The sequence below is a fragment of the Sander vitreus genome, chromosome 1 (assembly GCF_031162955.1).
Source record: "Sander vitreus isolate 19-12246 chromosome 1, sanVit1, whole genome shotgun sequence".
In the NCBI taxonomy this organism is placed as follows: domain Eukaryota; kingdom Metazoa; phylum Chordata; class Actinopteri; order Perciformes; family Percidae; genus Sander; species Sander vitreus.
The window spans coordinates 24,228,196-24,240,572 of record NC_135855.1 but is presented as its reverse complement, the minus strand read 5'-3'; the positions used below and the strand labels follow the sequence as shown (position 1 = coordinate 24,240,572).

The window sequence follows — 12,377 nt, the reverse complement described above, 5'->3', positions numbered from 1 at the left end:
AGTCAAGTAAATGCATAATATTGAATCCTAAAGCAGTGTGGGGAGTGACCGAGACCAAGCAAGAACATTTCCCTCAGGTGTCTCCCTCTAGTGCAGCTGTCTTTCATGAGAGGCTTTCTTACATTCTCTAATTCACACTTTTTCCTCTGGAACGAACCCGAAATGTAGCCAAATATCTCTTCCAACAGTGAAATTCTGTCCTTAAATTCTACAAATCCATATTGGTTCACTATTATTTGTCTTAATTAAAAATACCCATCAGATGTTCAGTATACATTTTTGTGTTTCTTGTGAATCGTTGTTACAGAATGACTACAACTGAAAGATGTTTCTGATATTTGATCTACTCTCAATAATTTGAAATCACCATAAAGTTGAATCAACACCTCTCTAAAACAGTTTCAACAAAAACTGAACTTTACAACCTTCATCAAGATGGGATTTGTTGCAGTACTTTTGTATTAGACTGCATTCGTTTTTAGAGAGGTGTACCTAATAAACTGGCAACTTAGTGTATGCTCATCAAATATTCAGCAACACTGTCTAGCTGCGGTTTAGTGCTGGGCATGTAGGGTGCATTTGGGTTATCTGAGCTTTTTATCATACTTTGCAGCTTTCTACTAAAAACATGGTTGTTGAGAATGGTTAGACAAACTATACACTGTATGTGTGGCTGTAAAACCAAAACAGTGAGGTAAATTAGGCTAAAAAGCTCAGCTCCGGAGTTTGGTGATCATTTCTTGTTTTGTTTTTTTTAAACATTACACACACACGTTTAGTGTTCATATACAACTATTGATTATAGCTGTGAGCATACTGTGTGAAAAGGAAATGGAAGTCCTAGCGTAGGAGTTTGTGCATCTTTGCCACAGAGTACTTCACAGCAGAGCAGCAATGGTTCTCCCAATTCATTAGACCTAAATTACAGACCGTGCATTTGTGTTTTTCCCTTTTGCCTCTTGTGTCAGTGAGTAATCTTATTGTGCAGCCTGTCTGTGCCTGGAGAAGAGAGGGGACCCTTGAGCCGTGGTAGGAGATGGTAATCAGACAAGATGACAGCCAGTGGCCCAGAGAGCAAACACTGACCATTGTTACATTCATTGTGTAAAAAGGCCTCAGTTGGGCTACAATATGTCACATCGGTGTTGTCACAGTACCAAAATGTAGACCCAAGTGCTATTTAGCAACACAAGTATAATAAAATTAGTAACACAAGTTTCTCTATCACAGACTTTTTAAAGAGGAAATGAGTCTGCTGTGTGCTAGCAGCAAAACATGTTTGTCAGGATGGAACTTATATCTGCTCACTGGAGCGTGATTCCTGGTTAAGAGAACTGTCGCGTACTTTCTGGTTCAGTATATGATTAGATTTCTGACTAAGAATTGATTGGCAGCATGCCTGTTGAAAATGAATATAATAATACTATAAAACACAATATAATTACAAAATGATATTCAAATTCCAAAATGTGTAATTATCACATCTCTGATTGGATATTATTCTACCTTCACAGATCCTGAAAACCACATCACACTGCCTTTTCATGGTTTCTCTTTGATATTGAAGTGCTCAGATTGAATTAAATAGTCTTAGTGACGCATAAGAAGCACCCATAAAGCTGCACTGAACCTTAAGGGGAATCAATAGCTAGTCTTTCTGTTAAGATGCTTGCTGAGCTATACTTTGACTTGAATCAGAGGACTAGTCCACATGTTTTGATCTGTAACTACAGGCTTTGCAGTGCAGATTCTACTTCTGCTTTTATTAATTGTTTGTTTCAGTCGTGTAAATTATTTTTCAGTCTTTTGGATTGTATGCCTTACCCTGCTACATAGAGGCACCTCAGTGCATATCATTTGTTAGATTTTAAGGTAAAAATGTACATTGCTTGGAGTATTAATATTATTATTATTCTGAGCATACACAATTCTTGAAATCTGATATTTTTTTATTTGAAGTTAAAAATATACAAACGGTATTGCATTTCACTGAGACAGATGACATTACAACAGGGACAATCAATAACTTTGGCTTTTACTACAACACAATATTGTTTCAAACAGCAACAACAATTGAGGCATCAAATATTTTTTACAGATAAATTAGATTAGAAAGATCAGATATTATATTTTTCAATATATGCCAGATGGTCTTGCTTTGGAGTTGGTTGGAGTTATTGATTTTATTTGTTTATCTGTTTGACGTTTGAAGCATAGAGATTTTCTTTAATTTTAACATGAGTTCTATCAAGTTTTGGTACTCCGCTGTCTGAAAGTAGCCTGGCATGCATCAATGCCAAATCATGGCGTTGTAAATTACCTTTTGGTACATTAGAGCACATAAAACAGTTACTATTTGTTATTCATTTCCAAATGTTGTAAAATCCCTATCATGGGATAATGCTATTACATAAACTATAACAGTTTTTACTTGAGTGAGATGTTAATCAGACCTTAACACAAGCATGCCCTTCTAATTATTTGTAGCATTGCCAACTTGTATGCAGATCACCTCTGAAGAGTGCAAGTGGATTTCAGGGTTTGATTTGGCTGCTAATTAGTGCTGCAACTTATTTTCACCAATTTATCTGATAATTATTTCCTTGATTTATCCTTTTTTTTTTTTAAATAAAATGTCAGAAAATTGGGGGAAAAAAAAGTGTAACATGACAAATTCACATCTTTATTTTGTCCAACCAACAATCCAAACCCCAAAGATTTCTAATTTACAATAATATAAAACAGAGGAAAGTCACAGATTTAAGAAGTTGGTACAAACAAATGTTTACTTGACAAGTGACTCAAGTGAGTTTTTTTTTTAAATTATCAAAATAGTTGCCAATTAATTTTCAAGCGTTAATCGACTAATGATTTCACTTATACTGTCATTATTTAAAAAGATTTTATATAGAAAAACAAGCATTTTTAACTCCTTATCTCTTGTAAGGTAACAGGAAAACACATCTTTGTCTCAAGTGTAGGATTGTCCATATCAAATGTTTAAAACTGAAAACACACTGTTAAACTCAATCACAGGGTCACTGCATAAATGTGTGTATTTAATTAGCAGTATTGTCTTTGTCATTGTGATTCAGCTGTTCACTACTTCTTCATCGTGCCTCAGTGTGAGACAAACACAGAGAATGTAGATATACTGTGTGTACATTGAACTATCTGAGTAACCTTGACTTGCTGACACAGTCGTTCATCTCTCTCTCTGACAGGTATAGATGAGCGGACCAACCAAGCGTCTTGGGCCCCAGGTGGCGAGTCCAGTCCCTCCTATGAGTCCTCCCGGGTAAGATGACCCTCACCTTAACGCCTCTGAATGGCCTTTCTGCTCCACAGCGCATCATTTAACACTCATTACATTAAACCGGTGCATTTACAATGTTATAGTCTCACCCTATCCAGACTACCAGTCATGTTGAATGAACTGTAATATACACAGTTCTCTGTAACAGAAATGACAAGTTAATGTTCTCATGGGTGGTGGAATTGATATATATATTTATATTTTTATACACACACACACACATATATATATTAGGGCTGTCAAAATAACGCGTTAATTTCGATTAATTAATCTGAGAACAAATAACGGGTTAAAAAAAAATAACGCAGATTAATCCATTCCATATTGACGTTTGACCCAGAGCCGTTCTAGCCACCATTGGACTGTAAAATGAAGGAGGGAGACGAGAATGTGCTGACTGGATTATTAATTGGAACATTTACTTGTAAAAATCTTCTTCCTGGCTACCGAAATCTGGTGCCACTGATATGTCTGCGCTTCTTTCTGATGCTCTGAAACACAAACACCGCTGCACATGACGCTAGTTAACACTATACTCGACAGCAGCTAACGTTAGCCTACCGCTAGCTAGTAGCTGGATTGAAACACGGTTAAAATGCTGACAGCTAACGCTAAACGGTGTAAAGTTTGACTGTGTTTTACTGTAGAGGATTCAACACCGGGATTAACAATCTGCAGCTGCCGTCGGAGAAACAACACAGCCGGTGCGTTCAATGAAACTGGTAAACTACAGCTTCGTGGTGCATTTGACGTTATTGTAAATGTCCTTTTCTCATCTGATGGTTCAACAGCAATTTACTACTGAAATTAGTTATTGTTATACATTATTATTAAATCATTTCATCTTGACCATATGGCCTTAGAAATAAACAAGCCGATCTTTAATGTCACCAACTGTTGTTTAGTACCCTTTTTTTCTTTTCTTTTTTTACTTTCTTAAAAAGTATCGGTTCAGGCACCGTTAATTACATATGCGATTCATTTCGATTAATTAATCACAGAGTATGTAATTAATTAGATTACATTTTTTAATTGATTGACAGCCCTAATATATATATATATATATATATATATATATATATATATATATATATATGTGTGTGTGTGTGTGGAACCAAATACCAGTTACTGCAATCTGATATTATAGTGGGATCAAGCTTCTTTTTAGTCATAGAGGTCTGTTGAAATGTTTCCGCTCATGTTGATGCTGTTACTTTTTTTTTAAACAAATTCAGCAGTTAGCATGTGATCAGTTGTGGCGCCTTTGAGGGAATGACTTTATAATCATGGGGGGAAAGATCATTATAATGTAAAATAGGGAAACAGTGTTATAAAAAGGACAATTAATGAATAAACATAAAAGTAAATTTAAGGGTCCTCCACCCCTTGAACCCCAGAACTCAAAATGTAATCCCAGCTCTCTGTTGGGGTTTTTAAACCCTAAAAAATATGTCTTCAATTTCAAAACATCACTGATAATTTTGGACGTATTATCAGGTGATATTAACTAAGGATTCTTTTCATTTTGGATTAATCTGCCAATTATTTTCTCGATGAACCAATCAATTGAATACAAATATATTTAATTTACAATAAGATATAAAACAGAAGCAGCACATTTGAGAATCTGGAACAAGAGAGTTCTTGGTGTTTTTGATAGAAAAACTACTGAAATAAATAATAAAATATCAAAATAGTTACCTTTCTGTTGGTTTACCGACTATTCATTTCACCTCGAATAGTGTATCTTTTAGGCAGGCACTGGCAGTAAAAAGCAGTTGTTGTTGTTTGTGCATTTGAAAACTGTCTGTCAACAGTGGTGAAACAAGCCAATGTAGTGACACTGCAGGTGATTCCCGTTTTTAAGCAGGGGTTGAATGGGATTCACTGACCTCCATTTGGTAGATCTCCAAGGCCATTGGTTTGTTCCTCAACTGGCCAGTCATATCCTGTAACGCTAGCGGGAGTAAACTGCCGTAAACTACAGTAAAAGACATGATGGCTGAAAGCTCTTCTTTCCACTGGTAATTCTTTACACATGCTCAGTATCTTTGTAGATATTGCAGTAGTGTATTTACAATAAATTGTATCTGTCACTGCAAATGGCACCCAGCTACTATTTGATGACTCTTATTAGATTTGGGGTAACATGGTTCCACTATATGCACTAGTAATAAGAAAACTGATGCAGCCAGAGGGAATACTGTACATCAACTTATTCATGGTCATAGAAAAAAGTATGAGCAGTAGTGAAAAAGGGGGGCTACACTGATACATAGATTAGATAATAGTTTTCTGTAGCACATCTAAACACTTCTTTGTCCATGACTCATATGAAGCTGGTTTGAAGCAAAATTAACATTTTGTCTTTCACTGTTGTTGCAGTGTTGGGCCATAATTTATTTTATCCTGCATTATGCAAGGAGGGGGCATGTCTTCTGTGCAGCCTCAATACTTCAGATTATACTATGACATTGTGTTAGTGATTACACATTTACACAAAAAAAGAATGTTTATAATTTACTTCATTTTATTTTTTATTGTTTATTTAAAAGGGACAATGCAAAATACATTTGTTGCACCAAAAATTGCAATAAGTGTGTGTTGCATTTGTATAATAATAATAATGTAGAAGAAATTGTGCATATTAATCTGCATCTCTATTGTTCTGTTAAAGTGAGAACATCATTTGTGTGAGCAAGTGTGAACAGCTCTCCCCCTGTTTGTTTGTCCCTCACACATTGGTTGTTCTAGATGCCCTGTATGAATTTCATTTAATGTCAATCTCCTGTCACTTTCCATTAGATTTCATGTAAATGTCAGAGCCACTCGGGCTGCGTTACCTTGTTTATTTCTCTGTGCCCTTCCCGAATGAACATCTACAGGCTATGGTAACATAGGCAGCTTGATTTGAATTATAAGACAGAGACGCTTGAGATATATGTGCTCCAGGTGCATATAAATGAGTGTTTCTGACATTGCAAGGCACAGCATCAGCCAGCAGACAGCTGTCTGCACCACCATAAGGCGTGCACGCAAACAAGCACAAGGCACACTCACACACACAGCTGCATACACACCTATATTGATATGCTTTAGGAAGTGAGTGGCATTTCTTATGAACCTCAGTAAAATCTGTTTAAAGGTGCAATATGTAATATATTTACTGTATTTAATTAAAAAATGACCCCAATGTGTTATCAGATATTAAGGAAGCATGCTAAGTTGAAATACTATGTTTTCTGACAACAATGTATTTTCTGAAATTTCCGTTCCACGGAATGTCTGTTTGTGTTTTGGCCTATGTTGGTATCAACTGCCCATTTTGACAGCCGGGCCAGGTTGCCAGATATGCCTGTAAAACGTGAACCCAGTGCGTTACAGCTGCAGTACAACAATGGAAGCAGCAAACAAACAAACAAACAGGATCAACAGAGATAGATTCATTCTACCCGTCCTAAAAAAAAACTCACCATCTTTCTAAGATTACATAACCAGAGACAAGGTAAAACACGGGTAAATGTTGGAAATGCATTTAAAAGGAGACAGCTTAGAGCCTTTTTTTTATTTCACCTTTATTTTTACAGGCAAGTCATTAAGAACAGGTTCTTATTTACAATGGCGGCCTGACAAGTGGCGTAGCCACTTAGGGAAAGGGAAGGAGGGCTCGATAATAAATACATTAGAAATACATACAGTTTAGAAATTACATAAAATACAATTTGAAATACTACAAATAAAACAATAAACACTTATAACGAGATAAGTGCACAGGTACATGGGTGAGTAAGAGAGGGAGAAACCATTCAAATATTTTGCTGGAAAAATGATTATGTAGAGAAGCAACTGCATATGTCCGTGAACAAGGATGATATGATGGTTTTGAAGGATGAAATGGAATTTAGTTTGTCCAGTTTGAGAATCTTTTGCAGAGCGTTCCAGTCGCGAGCGGCAACAGATTGAAAAGATCCGAGACCAGAGGCAGAGTTGGTTTTGGGAATGCTTAATTGAAGATGAAGTGAGGACCGGGTGTTGTATGTGACAGACTTTGGCTGCAGCAGGTGACCTAAGTAAGGAGGTGATCAGCCAAGAAGGGTCTTGTAAATGAAAGTGAACCAGTGAATCTTATGGCGGATGTGAAGGGAGGGCCAGTTGACAGATGAATATAGGGTGCAGTGGTGTGTATTGAAGGGGGCATTTGTGGCAAACCTGATAGCGGAATGGTAAAGAGTGTCAAGTTTTGATAGAAGGACACTGAGTTGACTAATTTCCTTCTAAACAGGTAACGTTAAGCGTTGAGCTTCATTCATTTAGCTGTATCATGGCTAATGTAGGGATAGTCATTTTCATTCATTTCAGCATTCATGTGCTCGCAATAAATTATATAGAGTACTCAAGTTAGTTACTCGCAAAAAAATTTACATAGCCAGTGAAGTGATCCTGACTGGTGCAAATGCCACCATGCTAACACACGCTAACTGCTAACGTAGGATCCATGACATATGCCAGAAACCAGTTTGACCTCCTCATAATGGAAACATGCAATTTAAAGCGTAACTCTCACCAAAATGCAACCTAGGGTCTTTTTGTTAATGTACCCGAGTCAAACTTTCATTTAAAAGCATATTTAGGACGGAAGCGCCACTTTTAAGATTTACCGTATTCTCGTTTTTCGGTCAAATGGCCTTTTGAATGGGAGAGCTAGCGGCACTTTTATGCTAGCCTCAAAATAGCTATTTTTAAAGCACTTTGTTCGAAACTTTGCTCGAAGTATCACAAGGGGCTTAAATTAGATTCAGAGAAAATTAACATCCTATTATGGTTGTCAATCATTACTTTATGACCATTAAATCACCAATTAAAATATATTAATTGATAATGCTCAAAGTTGTTGCAACATTCATTTGTAGTGTCAGGTTACTAAAAAATGAGCTGACTTGTGTGTGTTGTAGAAAACATGGGGTTGAAAGTTGAATAATAGCCAAAACGTATGAAACAAGAGTTTCTAGCTGAAAGTACGATTGAGAATATATGGAAAAAGTGTGGAAATGTTTAAATGTTCTGTCTATTCACTCGACGCAGAAGGTCCAGGGTTCGAATCCCACCTGTGACGATTTTCCTGCATGTCATCCCCCTCTCTCTCCCCTTTCATATCTAGCTGTTCTTTCCATTAAAGGCTGAAATGCCCCCCAAAAAAATCTTAAAAAAAAATAAACAGAACATAAGTGTGCTTCCTGCATTTACACCCAATGAAAGCATCATATTTATATTTGTGCATATTTGCAGTCCCTGAGATGTGTCTTCTTGTCATTCTCTACTTCTACTTGATTTTGAAAGTAACATCAGCGTTGCATAGAGCTTGGGTATTATTCTTTTCTAAAGCGAAAATATTGCCCTTGGTCATAAGTTGTTTTTATGAATGATTAGATTCAATCCATTATTTTGTTAAATGAGAATCAAATAATTGATTAAAAAAAAATAAGAGCTTTTTACAAATTATGCTTTATTCACAATATTTGTCCAAGGCTCTTGGGAGAAATTCTCAGTGCTTCATCTTTCAGTCTGTTACAAGGGGAATTCACTCTTGTCCCTGAGATTGTTTGAACTGGTGAGCTACGAGTGTGTGATCAGTCAACTGTGAACAGTCCTGAGACCTGCCGTGCTGACCTTGGCTCCCAGCCAGCCGCTGTATCCTGGGCAGCTGTAGCTTTAAGCTGGCGGCCTGACAGTCGGGTCTGTGCCCACCGCCACTGCATGACAACCCCCACTTCCCGAGTGCCCTGCCCCGACTTGATACTCGAACCCACACGCATCCATCATAACCATATCATCACTTCCCAAGTGGCCACATGCAGCCACATGTACACCTGGGACGCAGCACTGAGTGTGGAAGAGATGACTTTTTAAACATTGTGGCGAGTGATTGGGGGCCACAGTGATCTGACAGTTATTTAGCCAACGGAGCCCCGTGGCAGAGATGACAGCGTGTATAAGTGTCTCAGATAGATGAGGCCACTAGTGTTTGGGAATGATGAGGGATCTGTGATTGATGATCCAACAGTCCCAGAGGAGCAAACACAGTTTGGTTGCATTGACACAGTTGTAACAATTAGAGAAGACTTGTTGATAAGGGATCAAAGTGATCATCACCACCAAGTGCTTTCTAATATTTAGTTAAAGGAATAGTTTGACATTTTGGGAAATTCGCTAATTCGCTTTCTGGCGGAGAATTAGATAATACGATCAATACCACTCTCATATCTGTCCGGTAACTGTAGTTTTAAAGCTCAGTAATTTTGTTTGTCTAATTTGGAGAAGAAAAATGAAGCATTAGAATGACAATTCGCCGTTTTTTTCTTGGCTGATATCAGTTGCCAGGCAACGAGCAGAGACTCCAGAAGGTTACTGATCCTAGCCAGAAATAGTCCTGAACATAACCCCCGTAAAATGTCTGATTGTAGTTTTAAGCTCTTAAACTGATTAAACTAACTAGCTACAACCTGTTAATTAGCGGATTCCCCGTTTCCACTCTTTATGCTAAGCTAAGCTAACCGGCTGCTGTCTGTAGCCTTATGTTTAATGGACAAATATAAGAGGGGTATCAATTTTCTCATCTAACTCACTGCCAGAAAGCGAATAGTTGTATTTTCTAAAACGTGGAACTATTCCTTAAGTCTGTAGTTTGAAGCATTTTCCCTTTTCTGCTACAGAGCAGAGGATATGTTTTTTCCCTGCTTACGTTAGCCGTGTATGTGTAAGTCTTTGTGTGTTAGTTTGCTAGAGCCTCTCTCACAGGGCTGTTGTTGTTATTGAGTCTGTTCATGGTGTGATTAACAGTGTGTGCGGCCTGGCAGGAGCACAATAGCGAATCTCTAAGGATTCCCTCGACACAGCACAACACTTCACTGCCTTTGAAATTACTCCATCACCATCCACTCACTAAAAAAAGATGGATAATAAGATTTACTTTTTTTTTTTTTTTACTGTATATTGAATGCAAAGGGTATGAGTTGGTGAAATTACCTCTATAGAAATGCAAGCCCACTGCTGCTCGGTCCCTCTGGTGGGAGTTAATGTAGTTTGGGGAGATGTATTTGACTGGAGCACATGAGGACTTTCACAGGGCTTGGGATTAGCACTGTAACGGAGTATCTTTTATTACATGGGACCCCGAGTTTCAAAAAACCATACTGTGACCGATATTTAGACCTAAGCCCCTGAAGCTGATAACTGTCATGAAAAGGCACTGTTAAGCTGCAGGAGAAAAAGGCAATTTTTTTTAAGCTGCGGGTACCTGGGAATGATGTACGATTGCATCTCTCTGTTTCTTCCTCTTCTAACAACACCTTCTTATATGCTGTGTGGTGATATATAAACCTGTTATCATATAGATAAAATAGTAGATTAAAAAATAAAACTTTAAGATAAACACAAATGAATATTTAGGGTTTTAGATGTTGTTTTATGGATGTACTGTGATAAAGATAAAGCTCTACAGGTCCAGTTGTTTTCTAAGAGCCAAGAAACCAGCAAAAATATTTACAACACTCACTTGTTTGTTGGTGATGAAAGGTTGGCAATATGAAGTTCATATGCTGAGGAATTAAGTAGGATGTTAGTTAATGTTAAAGCTCAAATATTCCTTAACGACAATGGCATTTTGCCTCTTTTATAAAGAGCTTGGTTTTTGATTACACTTAGTCTAAGTGTTTTCATTCCAAGACAAGTGAAAGTTGGCCAAAAATGGTCTTACTATTGTATACAGTTAAATGATATAAAATACAACAGTAAAACAGCAATTATCATTATAATTTATAACCACTTCCACTTTCATTAAATACATTATACCCACGCAGGGCCCAGGGGTGTAGTGCTGCCGTAGTGCACCGGAACGATGCTCCGTCACTTTTTTTCTCCAATGAGGAAAGTTTATATAATCCAGTTGAAAAAAAATAAAATAAATGTAAGCGCTTGAAGATCCAATCATCACTAAAGCGAATGTCATGCAAGAGAGACAATAAAAACAAAAGGAATGGTCAAAGTTGTAAAATTGACATTTAAGGTGTGTTGATTGATTCACGACGTCAACACGTGCAAGAAAACATTCTGGCTAGTCTATAACTAGCTAACTGTTAACTCATCAAAATGACAAGGCAGCAAAACATCCTTTCATTTTATAGTAGTATTTGTCTAATGTATGTGAACTTACCACTGTAGGAACGGTGGTTAAATAACATTCGAAACGAGCCCCAATTTAAACTGCACGCCTGCGTCGTAGGTTCGCTTCGGTACTCAAACAAATAGCACTACACACCTGGGCAGGACTCACAATAGATGAGGTAAAAAACAACAGCAGTGTAATACATATCATTGTTGGTTTGTCCACTGAATGCTTGTATCTTAAGATCTTTTTTTCTTTACTTTCTCTTTAATGTATTTGGACAATTACACAAGAAAGGGGGATGTTTATTAGCATAACAGACCAGTTGGGCTCTCCTCTTACTAATTAGTGGTATGCCATATCACTCAATTAGTGAAGTTGCCCAGTAATGTGCTTAATATTCTGATCTCTTCCCCCAGGGTTTTGCTGACAGCCCTCATTACAGCGATCATTTGAGTGACAGTCGATTAGTGTCCCATGAAGGATTGTCCCCAACACCTTTCATGAATTCGAACATAATGGGTAAGTAAGTGATTCTCTTCAACTCACCCGTCACATGCCCTTTGGTAGGGGAAAGACATTGAGTTAGAAAATTGCCTGATTGAGGTTAAGGCACATCATGCATCTCAAGGTAGAAGTACTGAAAGGCTTGCCAGGCTGCAGGGCTGTATTTTCTTTTCATCTCCTGCTGTCTTTATTTCCTCCCTTAATCCCCCTCCCCTCTCTCTGTATCTCCCTCTTCCTCCTCCTGTGATGACCCTCCCCCAGGCTAGAAGTCACGCCATCAGTATAGCTTTCCGTCATAAGAAGCTGTCTCCTAGACATGAAAACTGCCCTCAGCAACTTCCACTGGCAGCAGTGTAGTGGTTTTGGGGTGTGGGGTTAAACAGACAGTTGTAG

The 12,377-nt window shown here is 37.7% G+C and overlaps 1 protein-coding gene across 3 annotated transcripts in view; it reads left to right on the top strand.

Moving 5' to 3' along the window:
• Positions 1–12,377, top strand: part of tcf12 (transcription factor 12) — a 77,522-nt gene that overhangs the window by 7,938 nt on the left and 57,207 nt on the right. For all 3 annotated transcript variants that reach the window (XM_078249218.1, XM_078249199.1, XM_078249189.1), the window contains exons 4-5: positions 3,225–3,298; positions 11,897–11,999. In XM_078249218.1, coding sequence (XP_078105344.1) covers positions 3,225–3,298; positions 11,897–11,999 — 177 coding nt within the window. The remainder of the gene's footprint in view (positions 1–3,224; positions 3,299–11,896; positions 12,000–12,377) is intronic.